This window comes from Colossoma macropomum, unplaced genomic scaffold (assembly GCF_904425465.1).
Source record: "Colossoma macropomum unplaced genomic scaffold, Colossoma_macropomum, whole genome shotgun sequence".
In the NCBI taxonomy this organism is placed as follows: Eukaryota; Metazoa; Chordata; class Actinopteri; order Characiformes; family Serrasalmidae; genus Colossoma; species Colossoma macropomum.
The window spans coordinates 34284581-34302708 of record NW_023494789.1 but is presented as its reverse complement, the minus strand read 5'-3'; the positions used below and the strand labels follow the sequence as shown (position 1 = coordinate 34302708).

At 39.2% G+C, this 18128-nt stretch overlaps 1 protein-coding gene across 1 annotated transcript in view; it reads left to right on the top strand.

The window, feature by feature from the left end:
* Positions 1-17863, top strand: part of si:dkey-238f9.1 (chemokine-like protein TAFA-2) — a 128023-nt gene extending 110160 nt beyond the window's left edge. The window contains exons 3-5 of the mRNA XM_036569600.1: positions 2882-3031; positions 8599-8723; positions 16878-17863. Of these exons, the coding sequence (XP_036425493.1) occupies positions 2882-3031; positions 8599-8723; positions 16878-16889 (287 nt within the window). The 3' untranslated portion in view covers positions 16890-17863. The remainder of the gene's footprint in view (positions 1-2881; positions 3032-8598; positions 8724-16877) is intronic.
* The last annotated feature ends 265 nt before the right edge of the window (positions 17864-18128 follow it).

The window sequence follows — 18128 nt, the reverse complement described above, 5'->3', positions numbered from 1 at the left end:
AAGGTTAACTAAGCCAGCCTAACGCTAGGTAGATGTAGGCCTATTCTTTTTTAACACCAATATAGTATTAAAAATGAAAAGTTTTATATGCATGCCACCCTATTGCCATATGAGTGTTGCCATTGCAACAGCCCTACCACCAGGGACTAAGCACTGGGTAAATATGCATATTGTTTCTTGAAAAACTAGTTTGTTGAAGAATCATAAGTGAGAACCCTGATCTCAAATCTTATTTGGAGTATTTCTATGTGCAGAATTGACTGAAGGTTTTAAAGTGATCACGTGGCCATTGTTGAAGGACCTGATAATGAACTATTAAAACTGTGAGGCTGATCTGTTCTGATCCTGCTGCAAGAAACAAAGATATTCAAGGGCAGTGCTGTCCCTCCTGGTTGTGACAACAGCTTAAAACAGCTCTCTTCCCTTCTAATAGCCTCCAGTAATGATAGAACACTTATCAATCAAGGATCAATGAATGCGATTGTAGAGCCGAGTACCACGCCTGAGAGGCATTGATCTCCTGGAGGTCCGAGCCCAACGCCAGGCCACATTAGCGTTAGCACCCAGCTCGTGGCTTATCCCCGGGCTGATGCAGATGCTCCCTGACTCCCTGGTTGATGACCAGCCTCGGTGCTTTAAGTGAAACCTATTGATTGCAGGTGTTGCATGTCATGGAGCTTTTGCACAGATGTTGGGGGCAAAGACAGAACATTCCTTCGGCAAAGGTCATGGAGAGGCCTCACTAAGCCACAGGCACAACAGTTAAGAATATTTTGTTAACAATGCCAATTTTTTACTTATGCCAGAACTATTTAAGTTTTACTTAAACAGTGCTTTAGTGATATTATCGTCAGTTGTCAGTTGAATGTCAGAGAAGAGCTAGCACTGTATGTGAATGACTGAATTATAACTCATTTTAAGTCCACTGTGCTTTGCAGTTTTTTTTAACTGTTTATTTTAACTGCAAAATTACTGCTGACATTGATATTGCCTATTGTCCAGTGCCCCAGACTACTTCTTTTCACATTTTGGCCACTAAAAATGCAGAACCTGTGCCACTTAACTTTCTATGGTTTCTTCTCTTTAAACAAACTATCAGACCAATTGATTTTTCACACATTCACAAATATCCACCATTAATAACGAAAATGGTGGAACGTGAGATCCAGACTTTGTTTGAGTAGACACAGAACTAACGGCATCAAATCAGATTTTGTCTAAATTCACCAACTGTGACATTAATACAGGGCCACCAGAACCATTCTGACCTTTCTTATGACATATCCTAATATAAATAAGCATGTAACATTAATATAATGTATAGTAATAATAATAAATAAGCATGGACAATTAAGACAATTCAGACTCAATACTCAGTACAATACTTTCTAGTATTTATGGAGTTCTGACCTTTGAGGTGTTAATATCTGCCAGTTTTATCAGCCAAACAATATATCAGTAGCTTTTTACTGTTTCTTTTAGACAAATGTTTAGGCTGGGCTTGTGTGTCCTACACCTTTCCAAATTGTTCACTCAGCCTCCATGGCAACTGATTGCTGAGGCATCTCCCTGTCCTTCCCGCACCTACTTCATATACGTACAGACACACACAAAGCAGCCGCTGTAGTTGTGTTGGTGTGTGTTGTAACCTTGGTGAAAGGGCTCTGGTTTAATCAGTAAATCTTGCTGTTTTTCCAGCTCTGTCCCTGCGGTTTAATGAATGAACTTGTCCAGAGGAAGGCTCTTTCACAGCAGGGGGAGACCAGATCCATGGCCAGCTCTCTCCATGTCCATTCACAGAGTACTGAAAGTGTGCCAAGAAGGAAAACTATGCCAGAGCCACCTCTCCAAAAGCCAAGTGCACCTTACCTATTCGATTAGGGATAAAACTATTTAGTTATTTTTCACAGCCATTGATTTTTTGCTAAGCTGGCTTTCAGATGCAATAATTGTTTGATTCACCTCAATAGCTACCATAGCTACATAACTGACCACCCCTCCACTCCTTCAATCACCCCAAACAAACTTTGAATATTCAGTGGACGGCTGTTCAAACTTTCCAAATTAAGTTTCAATCTGCGTGTGCTTTGGGCTGGGAGATAATCACAGAGAAAGCGCTCAGACCTTCAGCTGCACACGCCCACATCACTAAATCTCTGTTTTCTTTCCCCAGTGAGCGGTCGGCCCTCCGCATGACGGGTCCTTTTGTGTGAGTCTGAATGGCTCCTTATTGATTGGAGGCAAAATGTTTTTAATGTTGTTGATGAGATTTTCAGATTGGCCTGCTAATGGGAAGATGGAGCCCCCTTTTTCAATCAATTTTCAACTCAAGCTCCAAATTGAAAATCTTTACCAATGTAATTAAGGCTGATTTGAAAGGAACACTAAAACTTTTTTCTTTTTTCTTTACTCCCCGATCTACACCTCTAAATGACGTGTGAATGTGTAAATAATGCCTTTCATATGCTTGCGAATGCACCTCTATGCCTCTTTGGAAAAGCCAAACAGACTCTAAGACAAACGAAAAAGCAAACGCCTTTCATCCAATCATGGATGCTGGGTTCTTAGAATATCAATTATCTATTCTACTCATAAATAGCTAATTAAGACACACAGACCATTCCCACATCCTCATGAAAGTCATGAAATAAACTTGCTTTTCATTTGCGACATAAACCAGCAACACTCCAGCGTTTGTCTTCACATTAATTAGATTGTCCCTCTTGCCCTTGTGACGGTATTTGCTTCTGCTGCAGTGAAGCACGAGCAGAACCAGAAGTGGAAGTGGACATAAAAGTGCAGGCTCTGCTGTGTGTGCGAGCTGAGGTTTAAACAGCTGCCTAGTTTTAATGGGCTCCGTGTCCTTGTTGTGTTTCTGCAGTGCACGTCAAGGCAGGAACCTGTGAGGTCATAGCGGCGCACCGCTGCTGTAACAAGAACAAAATCGAAGAGCGCTCCCAAACTGTCAAGTGCTCCTGCTTCCCCGGGCAGGTCGCCGGCACCACCCGAGCGGCCCCCTCCTGTGTGGACGGTAGGATTGCTTTTTCTCTTATTGCTTATTGCCTTTGTTTTGATGTGAAAAAAATATTATTTACTGAGAACGTGGGATGAATGTGAATTTGAGAGTTCAGTCTGGTGCTCTTTTCTTTACTACTGTTGAAAAATAAAATATTTTATGCCTATGCACTAGTGGTTCCCAACTCTGGCCTGGTCTACCGCTACCTAGGACTGTCACAACACCAGAGTTTTGACTCTGATACTGATACGAAGTATACTATCACAGTGCTTTATACCATTATTTTATTATACTGTAGCTACCAATTGAAAACATTCATAATACCTGTGGCAAAAAATGATCATAGACTTGCCATTATCTGAACACCCAGGTCAATTTGTCAGATGGAGATTAAGCCTAGTCCTGGACATCTTAATAGTAATAGTACTCAATAGTTAAAGAAAAGAATCCAGAATACTGTGCAGTCCAGGACTAGGCTTGATATATAACTTTACAGGACAGGTAAAAAACAAAAAAAACATACTTTACTGTTAAGTCAATGGAACCAGACTTTTTTCCAAGTCATTTTAGGCCGTTTCTTTTGGTCCATTTATCATGAAATTTTCACACTCTGTTAAGAACAGCAGTTCAAATAAAAAAGAGCAAAAGTTCACATATGTTACTGGATAAAACTCTACCCTTCTACTTTTCAGATTATGCTATGGGGCTTGTTTGCCTGTACAAGTCAGAGTAGCCCAATTTGATTTGCTTATAGTCAGAATAAAACTTCAGTGTACTGATAGTAAAGAAATAAAAGTATTAAGGATGCAACGAGGATCGAATTGTTTACCACACTGGAAAAGCAGAGAGTGTTTGTACATCATGCAGCTCTATCCATGTCCTGCATGTTTTAGAGTTCTCTTGATCTAACACACCCTTGTCAGCTCAGGAAGGACTTGAGCACAGAAAACACTAAAATATGCTGAGCTACTCCAGGACAAGAGCTGGGAGCCACTGCTGTGGGCAGCTGCAAGCACATTAGTGCACATTAGTGCAAACATTGTCAAATTAAAGGCTGTTACACACAAACTAAATGTGAACAAACAACACAAATACGTATAATATTCAGTTTTTTTCACTAAAACTATGCACATTGGGTCTTGTTCAAAACCTTTTTGCATGAAAAACTGATCAGAATGACCCTTATTCATCAACGTTGTGTACAGTGAAATCTGACTGTAAAATGAGTCCACGCAAATTTCAACAACAGTTTTGTTATTCATGAATTTCTCTGATTTGCAGTTAAATGATCACACTTATTGTCAACAACTTCAATAATATCAGCAATAACAGTAATAGAAAATAACAAATGTTGATACTAATAACTTTGCACACCGCAACACTTGTGGTATAGTAGATGTCCTTTTTTTTACATGCACACTGATATAAACAGGTACTGGGACTATACACTAGAGACTTTTAAAGACTTTTGCTTTATACTACTGATATAGTAAATAACTATATCAGTAGTTTTACCTCCATAAAATGCAAACCATAGCTTACCATATCATATACTGCAATATTATCACTCAAGTAGCTGGTGTTGTGTGGAAATAATCACACTAAACAGTCTATGAAGTTTTGTTGATTTCAGAATTTGTTCTTTTAAATCATTGTAATTTTAATGCTACAAAGCTGTTTAACCTCTGCCCATCTGTAAGGACAACCATTGGCCCATGCTGGAGTGGGGAAGCAGGTGGGCAGTGAGGGATGCCGACCTTACTTTGTTAGCATTATTTCATAGCATATTAACTGTCATTATTATTTTCACATTTGATATAAAAGCTTTGCCAGCTTTCATATTATGTCTAACTAGCCATCTTGGTTATCTCAGTGTAGTATATGAATAAATAAGAGTAAGAAATGAAGAAGTTTGGGGTCAGCTGATCTGCATCCAAAACCCCAGGTCTGAAAAACAACTCTGGCCGTTGCTTGCTGAATACTTTTGTTTTATTGGCTCACCAGCATGAATTAGGGTGTTTTTCATGTAAATTATATAACATATAATTATATGTAGATTAAGGCAAATTGGGGCATGCCAATTGCCAATGATATGTAATTGAAGTACTCATGCGCAGGCGCTTGATTCCACACACTGAAGCTGATTCATTTAATTGCACCCGAATAAGTGCTTGTTTCATCGTTATAAGACAGTTTCCTGAATTAGACTTGGAGTAGTTTATACGTCATTCGTACATTATGCTCGTTTGTATGCAGCTTTGATGAGTAAGGGACAATAAGGGCCAATTTGCAACTCTTCAAGCTGCAAATGTATTCTTATACATTTGGTAAGCTACTTTACATTTTAGGGAAGTGAAAGGAGCACGGAGACATTCACCACCTCATCCAGGAGTTGAGAATCCATGAATGCTTTCGTACATATTGTGAGATGTCTGTAAGCCAGTTTAAGTTGCTTTTGGAGATGCTGGCTTCACACTTAATGAAGCAGATGACAGATCAACCCTTTTGGATTGTCAAACAGTACAGGTTACCGGAACAAAATCTGTCAAAATCAGCTCTGTTTTTGCCATGCCAACACCAGAAACAGCGATGACTGACAGGATGAGTTCATGTCGCTTGCAAAAATAAATAAAATAGTTTCACAGTTATGAATGTTTGGTATGCAAGACATCATCGGTTCTGCATATGATGGAACGTCATATATATGATTATTTTTACTTCCAAATAAATTGCCTTTGGTGCGTAAAGGCCGTAATGGTAATAACTCTGCTTTTTCATATGCAGAAGACTTGTGTGTGTTCATTTTATTACGTGTGTGGTATGATTAAAGACACTACATTCAGACTACATGCTGACTTAAACGTCTCTATCAAGTCAATGGTTAAAATGAAATTTCTCATGTTTAAAGCCACATAATTGAAAGGATGTTGGACTTAAATTTTCGCGACGTGCCCCAGACGCTTTCTGCCCATCAAAATGAAGCCACCCATCTCTATCTCCATCTCATCTCTTGCGCCTGTCACTCCAGAGTCGAGAGCCATTTCGACATGACACCATCATCCTCCTGCACACTGAAGCGCGGCACAGCCTGCTTGTCTAATAACATGTCAACAGGCTCTCTCTCTGGACGGGTCAATCGATCCTGATCTTCTTTTCTGCTCTGTAATATATTTGACAGGCTCTGGGCTCTCCTCTGCCCTCCTGCCTCCTACAGAGCACTGTAGTATATGGAGAGATCCAGAAAAGCGTTATAGTACAGTCATTTTTGGCGTGGGCTGAAGGCATGATGTGTTTATGAGATGTATGTACATTCTAGATACTATTATTCAAGTACTGAAATTACTATCAGCGTATTCATTATGTTCAGTCATGCATCAGCTTAATTTGGTCATGTATTATGACCAAGACCACATATGAACTACATTCGGTTTCCATTCATTATTTCACAATGATGTAAACAAATGTATGTTGCCAACTGGAGATGAGGTTAAGGGCAGCTGGAAAATGTGTTTTTAAGATGCATTGATATTGGCCACAGTCCTTTTTAGGCCTTGTTTAATCGATTAAATTTGATTAAAAACAATTTTTATGAAGTCTTCTATGTGAATTGGTAGTGGCAGTTTGAATGATGATAATTCATATTTTAAGTTCTCCTACTGGTCTCTCTTGCAGAAAGAAACAGAGCCTGTGAACACCCAAATGATTTTTTTCCGCAGTGTCTTCTGTATTTCTTCAGCCTTTTTTGAAAGGCGATGTGCGGCTTTTTATTGTTCAGTTAAGTCCATTTTAAGGCATTTTTTAAAAACTCGTTACTCGTTTATTCAGCAAAATTATCTGTGAATTACTTAATGATCATAATAATTAATAGTGACAGCCCTAGTCCTTTACAGTGCCCTTTTTACACTTTGACGAACAATGTAACTACAATCATCACTGGTTAAGATTGAGAGAACCATGACCATGAAGCCATGAAGGGGTGTTCCTCGTCCACAATGCTGTCACCATCATTAAAAATTTCTGTTTCTGTGTCTGTCAGTTCAGACCAGACAGGATAGCCTTCAAAGCCCTAGTGCATCGATGAGCCTTAGGCACCCATTCATCATTTGTCCATTCTTGTACCACTGGCAGTAAGTACTCACCACTGCTGACCGGGAGCCTTGCCATTTCTGAGATGCTCCGACCCTGTCGTCTGCCCACAACCATTTGGCCTGTGTCAAGTTTGTTCAGGTCTTCACGTCTGCCCATTTCTCAGAAAATCCAACACATTGACTACAAGAACCGAATGTTTGCTTACCATCTAATATATCTCAGACCTTGACATGCGCCACTATTATGAGATAATTAACGTCATACACTACACCTGTGAGTGATCATAATGTTTCGACTCATCGGTGTATCATTATTATTATATATTATTATTCTTTGTTTCTGAGATTGATACATGTAACACCTTACACAATGTAATGTAATTACAGGTAAGTACAATTAAATCGCATAGTTTTAATAACAGTTTTAATAAAACTTAAGATTTGTTTTTAATTCATATAAACAAGTGAAAAAATACGGCATCACTCAAAACATTTTAGCAACAAGCAGTTTAACAATAACAATAGCTAAATGTTGAAGAGTGCTAACTAGAAGGGTGGAGCTGGTTGTGGTGCTATTGCTTGCATAGCACACTAACAGTTCCACAAAAAAGGACAGGTTTCTTGTTAACTGATGATTCACTTACACAAGTTTAGAGGACAGTTCTGAGAGAGTGAAGTCAAGTGGTGTTGGAGTGATAGTGATGTTCTGTGGAGCTGCTCCAAAATAATCAAAAACCGCATGGAACTTGAGAGCTAGAGAGAACCATGACCTGCTGTCTAAATTTTTGTGCTCTGTATTAGCTTTCATGGCTTAAGCGCTGAGTTTGGCCTATTTTGCCTCCACTCTCTTAGCCCTCACCACTGTGATCATTTCCTCACCATGGTTCACTTCCTCCTGACATGGACTTTTGCCATGTTCTTGAAGACCAGCAGCAAACCGGTGATGGATTCCAGCCATCAGCTACCAATCAAACACCCTCAGCCTTACTAGCTCTGATGCACAGAGACAGAGAGAGAGAAAGAGAGAGAGAGAGAGAGAGAAAGAGAGAGACTGTTAGAGTTTTATTTCTTTTGGCACTGGGTGTGGGTAAAATTTTATAGGATTTTCTCTCCCCCTCAATCTTTATTGCCTCATCCTTCAAAATATTGGATATGGGGTGATTGGTGATGTTTCTGTCCTCTCTTACTCGTGTCCAGACACACACAGACACGTTTGTATTCGTGAGTCTGTATGTGAGAGAGAGACATAAAGAGAGAGCTTTACTTCTCTCTCTCTCTCTCTCTCTCTCTCTCTCTCTCTCTCTCTCTCCCTCTCTCTCTCTCTCTCTCTCTCTCTCTCTCTCCCTCTTGCTCTTAGCAGCTTTATGGTTGTTGGGAGTGGGTAAGCCAAAAACACTTGCTAATGGAAGGAGAAAACAATAAACTGTATGTGTGGGTGCATGTGAGTGTGAGTTAATCTCTTCATGTCTATCTCTCTGTTTTTTTGTGTTCCAGCATCTATAGTAGCACAGAAATGGTGGTGCCAGATGCAGCCCTGTATGGAAGGAGAAGAATGTAAGGTGTTGCCGGATCTCAAAGGGTGGAGCTGCAGCTCTGGGAACAAAGTGAAGACAACCAGGGTGAGAAAGCGAGAGAGAGAGAGAGAGAGAGAGAGAGAGAGAGAGATAGAGAGAAAGAGATAGTTATGTACCCGCATTAGACAAGTGCTGCCTCGCACTCATAGTGGTGCACCAACAGCTCAGGCATATGCTGTTATCACCTTAACATATTAATAACAATGTTATAACAATTGTTAAGAGGTTTTGTTACATTTTTGGGTTTTGTTTTTATCTTATGAAAGCAGTTACGCTATATGATTTCAAGGTCTGTTTATTGTGTAGAAAGAAACTGACAGTGATGTACAACCATATGCAAATGTTTGGACAACCTGGTCAAATTAAATGTTTTGATGATTTTATACATATTTTAATGCCCGATTACCATAATTAAGTTTCTACCCTGTAGAGGATTTTTAAACTTCTTTTCACATAGAAAATAAACACGTAATTTGACCAGAGGTACTCAAATTTTTGCATGCTACAGCGTATATATGAAGGGTTTTGTTGTAAAATGCATTATAGACAGCTTTGAAGCGTGTAATTTTGTGATGATTTACATTTAGTTTTTCATCACATAGGTTATTAGGAGTGGGTTTTACACATATAAATAACACATATAAGCATAATACAAAGATAAACATAATACCAATGGTATATTATCATTAATATCACTTTTATTAGAGAAATGAACATATGTTTTCCATTAACATCGGCTGTTGTTCTTTTTCAAATTATTTATATCCAAAATTGAGTATACAGTGTTTTGGAATGAAACTTTTCATATATACACAGACCTTCTGCAGCAGTTGATTTTTCCTCTTCACATATTCAGTACTGTACAAAAGTTATAGATACTTGAGAAAATTAGATTTAAGTAAGTGTTTATTTGCTCAGAAAAACATTAATATTAAAATGCATACAAATAGCAGACTAATACAAGTTTTGATTTTAAATATGTTAATGTATTTGTTTATCCATTTCCAAACCTGTCCTCGGTACAGCCCAGTATCACTTATGAATATCAAAAAACACCAGGTTTGATTAATTAATACTTCATCATGTTAAATCAAGCATGCTGGTGATGGAATTTAACAAGTCCATGTGATGGCTGGGTCCTCCAGGAGTCATCTGGAACCATATTTTGATTATCAAACTAGCTCAGATTTCCCTGCATACTTTGTTAGCCCTTTTTCACCCTGTTCTTCGAAGGTCAGGACTGCCACAGGACCACCGCAGAGCAGGTATTATTTGGGTGTAGGATCTTTCTCAGCACTGCACCGACACTGATGTGGTGGTGGTGTGTTAGTGTGTGTTGCGCTTGTGCAAGTGGATCAGACACAGCAGTGCTGCTGGAATTTTTTAAACACCTCAATTTCAGTGCTGGACTGAGAATAGTCCACCAACCAAAAATATCTGGACAACAGTGTGCTGTGGGCAGCGTCCTGTGACCATTGATAAAGGACTCAAGGATGACCAACACAAACTGTGCGGCAACAGAGGAGCTACTGTCTCTTACTTTACATTTACAACGTCGACCCACAAGGTAGGAGTGTCTAATAGAGTGGACAATGATTGGACATACTGTTTAAGAACTCCAGCAGCACTGCTGTGTCTGATACACTCGTACCAGCGCAACACACACTAACACACCACCACCACGTCAGTGTTACATGATTCACAGTGTTAGTGCTGTGAATGATCCACTACCCAAATAATACCTGCTCTGTGGTGGTCCTGTCTATTGCTGTGAGATGATCAAATATATCACATGATCATCATATGTATGTGTGTCCTATAGCACAGCAAATGGAACTGTACGAAAGATGTCCTTGTTGGATTTTGTTGTTACCTGACTCTGACACTAGCACATCCACAACAAAGTGTGTGTTCCTTCAGATATATTAATATTTGCACAAGATGTCCACTGGTGACCCTAATGGTGCAGCAGCTCTGCCATTCTGCTGAGGGCAGAGATGAGATCAGACGCAGTCCATTTTGAAAGCTATATTACAGCTGCTCCACTTTAATTTTTTTCGAAGGAAAAAATCGGAAAGACATATTTGCTTATAGAAAATAATAGTGTTAGTGGGAAAGAAGAAGAAATACTACTTTTTAGGAAATGCTGAATGTAATCCCATTCTCTAAATTGCATTTTCTTGAGTTTCGGCAGTGGCATTCTGCCGGTAGGTCACTCCATCTACTGCACTGAACAACAGTGTTAATATTTATGAAAACCTCTTGTCTGTAATGCGGTCTGTTGTGTATTTGCTGCAGTGCCATTTGTGACCACTTCTTTCACTTATAGTAAAGTTCAATTTATAAGTGATAGAGTAAAAAAAGCTATTGTGGGGCATAAATTCTCCACAAATACCAACATCTACAAAATCCAGTATGTTCTTGGTAAGGGATCTACACTTTTCCACTACATTTTTGGAGATTGCTCAAGTTAATATGATGGGTGTTTTCACATGGAAAGTTAAATTATATTGTAAATTATAAATTAAAATTATATATTTGAATATATTTTATATGTCAATGTAGCGTGCGGCAGTTAGCTGCAAATAAGCATGTACTGTTTACTTACAGGTTTTAAAGAAAGCAGGTTATTTGGCTCAGAAGGGAGATGGTGTAGTATATTTGAAGAATGAAAATAGCTGTTATTATGTTCATTTCTGAATAACCAGTTTGAGTGTATAAAACCTCTGTTGATCATTACTGACAGACTACTCTGTAATTTAAGTGCACCTTAAAAATGATCAGTGGTTGAAGGACACATACTCAAAAACTGTTTAGCAGTTTTCTTGAATAACAAAGTAACCCTATATGAAATGCATTACCTGAAACATATTTATAAAGATAATGGAGTCGTAACTCTGTAGAAAAGACATGGTGAGGTAAAGAGTCTGCTGGGTTATAAAAGCCCTAGATCTAAAGGAGAGATTGAAATGACATTGTTTATAAAGCCTTCCGCCTAGAAGACCTCATTGTGGATATGCCTGATTGCTCTTTGACCCAGATAATTGTGCTTGTTAGACAAATGTGCATTCAGCTCTGCCTTTAAGTGTATAATCTTCCACCTCTGACAAGCTTTGTCTGCAAAGGGAAGGTCAGGCAATGTCACTATAAACACATAAGGTGGCATAACATTTGACAACGTCAGTGCAGGGCAGTGGGTGCGCTTCCATGGGGTAATGTGGGTTACCGCCTTTTGTTTGTCAGTGTATGTGTGTGTGTGCGTGTGTGTTTCTGTGTGTGTGAGTGAGTCTGTTTACAAAGCAAGCATGTCTCAGTGTGTATTCTGGGAGTTTCTAGGTGCAGGTATGTGCGTGTCTGTGTTTGTATGTAACGCTGACACACTGGGCTCGTATCCATCCATCAGGCTGAGGAGTTTGACTCATCAAATGCCTGCACTTGAGCCGGCTCCTCCATTATTCATAGGACAGAGGGGCCTGCGTGAGGCAGCCCTTTTTTACTTTAGCCCCCTTAATAATTCATGCTCGCACACTCACGTCAACTGCAGGCGGACCTCTGAGGTGCTGGGAGCTCCTCTCAAACCTGGCTGCTTTTGATTTCGGAGCCCTACGGGCCACCGTTCTTGCACGTTTCTGGAATACGGCAGCAGGGAGGAATCCCACATGAGTCACCATGGCGACATGATTGGAGCCGCTGACTGGTTTGTTTTCGTCTAATCAGACTGCTCCGTCAGGGGCGAGATAATGACTGGGATTGTCATAAATCATCAATGATTTTAAACACGGATTTGCTTCAAAAGTATGTGTTGGAGTGGTGAACTTTTTGACCTTGGTTTCTCGTGATTTTGTTTTTTACAGCCGTCATAAAGCGCTTTAGTACCTCAAGGCCACTGTTAAAACAGTTTTGCTATAGATTTTCTCTGTGTCAGAAACTTCTACCTCAGGTAGGCACTGCAAAATGGGATAGGAGGATTTTACTAGAGGGCTTATTGATGTTGTCAGTCATCTAACTATAAGGTGTTATGCAAGCAAAACATAAATGTCTTGCCCTTACTTCTGTGAACCAATATAATTAACATTGTGTAAGAGCAGCTAGGTGACAAACAAGTTGTGGTAAGTGAGAATACAGTGTAAAGCCTTATTCACACTGTACAATTACAGTCCTGCATGTTTACTGCATGTCGAACTGCATGATATTCTGCAAATAAAATCTTGGCCAAATTCCATGTCAGACTGTGCAAACTCAGATATGCTGCACGTCAGATCATACGATACAGATTTTCTGCCGATAGATTTATAATGCAAGAAAATGATTTCTCTCCCTCTCGCATACACACGTCATTTCATGCTGCTCATTATTGGTTGTTTTTAGATGTGTGTCATAGCAGCAGTCACATTGCGAGATTTGCCAGAACTTTATTACTTTATTTATTAATATTCTTTGGTCGCAGAGACACTAATTTGTTTGCTGCAGAACGTGTCACGTTAAATGTTCAAAAACTCAAACAATCAAAGAATTCTTTCACGATTTGTCTGACACAGCATTATTGCAGCAATTATTGCACAGTGTAAACTGCCTAAAGGAATAGTAACAGATCTTAAGTATCAGCCATGTAAATGTTGCTGTGGTGACAGTGACATAACTGACGAGGGAGAGGGCAATCATGCTCATTTAGATAATGACAGTGTACACTCATGATTCACAGAAAGATGTAATTTCTTAAAAACATACATCCCCATTTAGCCTCCATCAACACTACACAGACAGCCCTGACATCTATTTATCTCCCTCTTATTTATAGTACAATATATTGATAATCTCATTCATGATAACCACTTTCAATTGCTACCGTTTTTAACCTGCAGCATCATATATTCATTATTTATAACTCTAAAATCTTAAATAGGTGATCTAATGTAAAAATGTAGGTTATTAGATGGTAGTGGGTAGAGTGGTGTGCCTTGAAAGCATTAACTTGTTTTAGGCATAACAAAAGTGACTGTACAAGCAAATTACAATGTCATTCTTTTATTCATTGGAAGTGGGGGACCTTCATGGGGGACATTCATGTATTTTGCACTGGGGCCTATAAGATTGTAGTTATGCCGTTGCATGATGATAGCATTAGCGTTCCTGTGGGGAGATGGTATTATCAACTAGGTCAACTTGAAATTTTAGGTGAACCTTCTGTATAGCTTTTTTGATTTTCTGAACTTAGTCAAAAGTTTTTTTTTTTTATATTGCATATTAGTTTAGGCAAACAGCTTAAGTTGAAGTTACTCAAAAAAGGGATTTTTTATGGGGGGAAGGTGAATCAACTCAGAGCAGTGTGATGTGCTTAAATATGAGGCCTCAGCCCTCCGCACTCAGGAGTCTGAGAGATGGAAGCTGTTTAGTGGGAAGTGTCAGTGACTACACTGGGGGAGGACCGGAGTAAAATTCCAACAAAAAATGTAAAATTTAAGGGCCCATATCCTACTTTTTTGTATTCTATTTTTATCTATTGAAGCTTATGTAAAGCAATTGTGTGATTTCATGTACCAAAAATAGTCACAATACATTTTTACATGACCATTTTTGAACCTCTCTTTATCCCTTAGCATGAACAGGCTTTTATTGTGATGGCGCAGTGGGTAGCACTGTTGCCTCATCGCAAGAATGGCCTGGGTTTGGTTCCCCAGCTGGGTGACCAGGGTCCTTTCTGTGTGGAGTTTACATGTTCTCCCTGTGTCTGTGTGGGTTTCCTCCAGGTGCTCCAGTTTCCTTCCACAGTTCAAAAACATGCTGTCAGGCGAATTGGAGATGCTAGGTGTTAATGTGTATGTCCAGGGTGTTTCCTGGCTTCTGCACTGGGATAGGCTCCAGCACCCTCCGTGACCCAGGAGGATAAGCTTAGAAAATGTGTGTGTGTTGTGATTGGCTAAATTAAATTTTCAAGTTGACCTGACTTATTTTTTTACAGTGTGCGTTGAACACACACTAATCTGTTTCAGTATACTTAATACCTATCTTTCATCGGTTCAGGTTTTGTTGTACATGACCCAGTACGCCTGGACTTCAGCTGCAAGTGTTTCCAGAAAAATCAACATCCTTCAGCTACACCCACTTAAGCTAATGGCAAAAGTTGGGAAAATTGAATTTTTCGATGGAACTTTGTACTGACTGCTGTAGCGCAGTGCTGTGACTGCTGGCAGTGGCGGAATTTTCTGCTGTGACTTCATTGAAAACAATAGTGTTAAATGAAGATGCATTGTAAGAAATTATAACAAATCTTAAGTATCTCAAAACACTAACTGCACATAAATATCTAACTGTAGAGTCTTATTCCAGCAAAATGTCTTGGCATTTTTTCTATAAACCAACAAAATTAATGCTGTGTAAGAGTATGTTAAGTGAAAATATAGGAGAAATATGGAGAAATCTTAAATATCTGGTATAAAAATAAATCATAAAAATCTTACAACTTGTATTTCTTTCAAATTTACCACTCATGCATAATACCCTTGCACAACTAGTCCAGCAGTAATCCTAGACAGCACCAAGCACAGCATGAACTTGGCCAGCCCACCTCTTTGTAGCCCTGCCAAAATGCAGCGGAGGTCCACATCAGTGAACCGGCAAGGCGCTAGGGAGTGAAGGAGGAGGAGGAGGAGGAAGTGACCCAGACACCTCCCACCTTGTCAGCATGCCCCCCGGCACCCCGCCGGCGCTGACCTGAAGGTGTAGATTACACTGGGCTTCCCTGAGCAGCCATGCAGGCCGGCCTCGTCCACTGCCAGAGAGACGTGGCCCCAGCCTCAGCCCACTGCGCCCTCCGCCCCGCCCGCATGTGTGTCACGGAGCTGGAGCAAGACCAGACCCGCATGCTAAAGCCTCAAGGGCCCAGCAGGGCTCACACCTCCCGTCCCGGCATGCTCCGGAGTGCTATTTCAGGCCGCAGCCACTGAGCTGGAAGAGCTGCTGGAGTTAATGAGACTGATAGGTGCTGACGCAGGGAGGGGTGTGAGCGGGAGTTAACCTCAGCAATAACACCTCCTGCCTCCGAGAGAGGCTTTAATAGGAGCACTTATGGCTTTAAATAATGAGGAGAGTTCAGGCGAGAAAGGAGATGAAGTCGTGTCAGGTGTGACTTTTGTATTTTTTTTTAAGGCATTGTAATATTTGGTACACTGTGTGGGCATGACTACCAGCCCACAGTCAACAGTCTTCTTTTAAACAGCTCATAACATGAAAAAAATAGTTTTCTTTGTTCATTGTTTAAATAAAAGACTTTGATGTAGCTTGCAAATATTGTGAAATGGGAATATTTGATGTGTGAGACTCGAGTGCCAAATGAGGAACAATAGAAAATAGATACACAAGCAAGTCTGAGTCCAGTTTTAGATTTAATTGGACTATGTAATGATAAAAAATCTGTTTGGTGTTATTTTTCAATATTGTTAAAGTTTTAAAACGTTGCTTTCCCTTACAAGTCCATACAGTCCTTGTATGAGAACTAAGCTGCAAAAACAGCCCCTTTTAACTGTTTTTGTAATGTCACAAAAACCACACAATTACATATAGTCACCTATTCATTCTACAGTGGATTAGCCCCGCCCATTCACATTGAAGTTATAAGGAATGCTTCAGAGCTGGTTTTCCAGTGAAGCACATCACAGCTATTTAAAACAAGTAGAAGAGACTCTTTTACATGCAACATTACAGTAAATGATCATGAAAAATTGTGGGTGCATAAACTACACAAATGTTACATTTGTATGCAAAAGTTTGGGCACCCCAGTCAAATTACATTTTGTTCATTGTAAAAGTAAAAATATGAGAAAATTCACTACAGAGTTTACACGTTTCTGCACATTTTAATGTGCAATTACTGTTTATCTGCTGATTGTAACATAGTGGGAAAAATGTAGCCTGTGCAAAAGTAATGGCACATTTTATCCTGTACCTTTTATTATTTTCCAATTTGATAAACAAAAAAATAGAAATTTGTAGAAAAATGCCATATTTAAGTTTGTTCCCTGTTGAGAATGTGTCTTATTTTCAATTTAAAAAATCAACAAAACATGTTATTTGGCTGGGGTTATTCAAACATTTGCACATGACTTTATAAGTGGACCTATATATGAGAAAAATTGAGGCCCTTTAAAGTAGGTATGTGTGGGCATTGTCATTCATGCTATAACGTGAGCCCTTCTTTTTCAGGTCACACGATAGTCTGGGATCAGGATATTTGGGACTCGTCATCGTTTTCTCTGATAACTTAGATGGAAGTAAGACTGCTTGAGGACAGTGGAAATCATATATTTGGACTTCAGTGGAATACTGACATACATAAATGGAAACTCTGAGAAAAAGAACTCCTTTTGCCTTTCATGGTCAGCCTTCCAAATTCTTCATCTATGTTTTATAACTATTGGACAAGAACATCCATCATGTAAAATATGTATTCAACGAGATATTGACATTGACTACAAATCAAGATATGGATTCATTCAGAGATACAGTGAGTGACAGTGCACACACTGCAGAACTATGGATTACTTTTTTCCCCCTTTTTTTCTTTTTTTTTGAAACCACAGTGGACTTCACACACAGTCCACTGACCACGCTTGAAGTGTATGTGTTCCAGAGGCACTTGTGTTCGGTTCTCCATCCTTTGATGCCAATTTCTTTCTTCTTTTTTGGGAAGATTTTGATCTTTGTGAAGTGTTTAATTTTAAGGATGATCCCAGAGCTTGTGTTTTCAAATGAACTTGTGCCATTGAAAGAAAAAAAATTATATTAAGATGAAGTCTAAACTATGGTGATAGTGGTTGGAGTTTGGCAGTGGTTCACTGCACCAGTGAAAATGAATATAGCTTTGCAACCACAGATTTGCTGTTTGTTTTTAAAACCTTGGTGACCGCTATTGAGTAAAAGTGTAAGTATTATCTCAAATAAAAGTATCTCTATGGGAAACCTCCACTCACAAATCTGGAAGAATTCGTAAAACCTGCTGGGAGATTTACTGTGGCAAATAGCATTGTGGTAACATGTTTATTCACTCATAAACAAGGATTACCAGCTCATTTTAGTATGGTTTAGTGATTTGAGGCATGGCTGTGCTTTTATCTCATTTACATGTGCCGGTAGTGATTCATTACATGACACAATCCCGCAAAAAAACGCCTAACAAGATTTTAATTAAATGTTGGAATTGAACTTAGACAGCTGATAAGATGATAGATAACTATAGCTTTTAATCCTATTTTATTTGTTATTATTTTACAGAGAAATTTAAATTACACTTGTAAAATAGACATTTTTAGTTGTAAAAATTCAAGTCAAAATGTCATTTTGACTTGAATAGCTGGAATAGCTGGAATTCAATTTTTAGGTGTAAACTGAATTCTTAAGATCAAGAAAAAACAGGAAATAAAAACTAAAACGACTCACCATAGCAGTTACAATTTC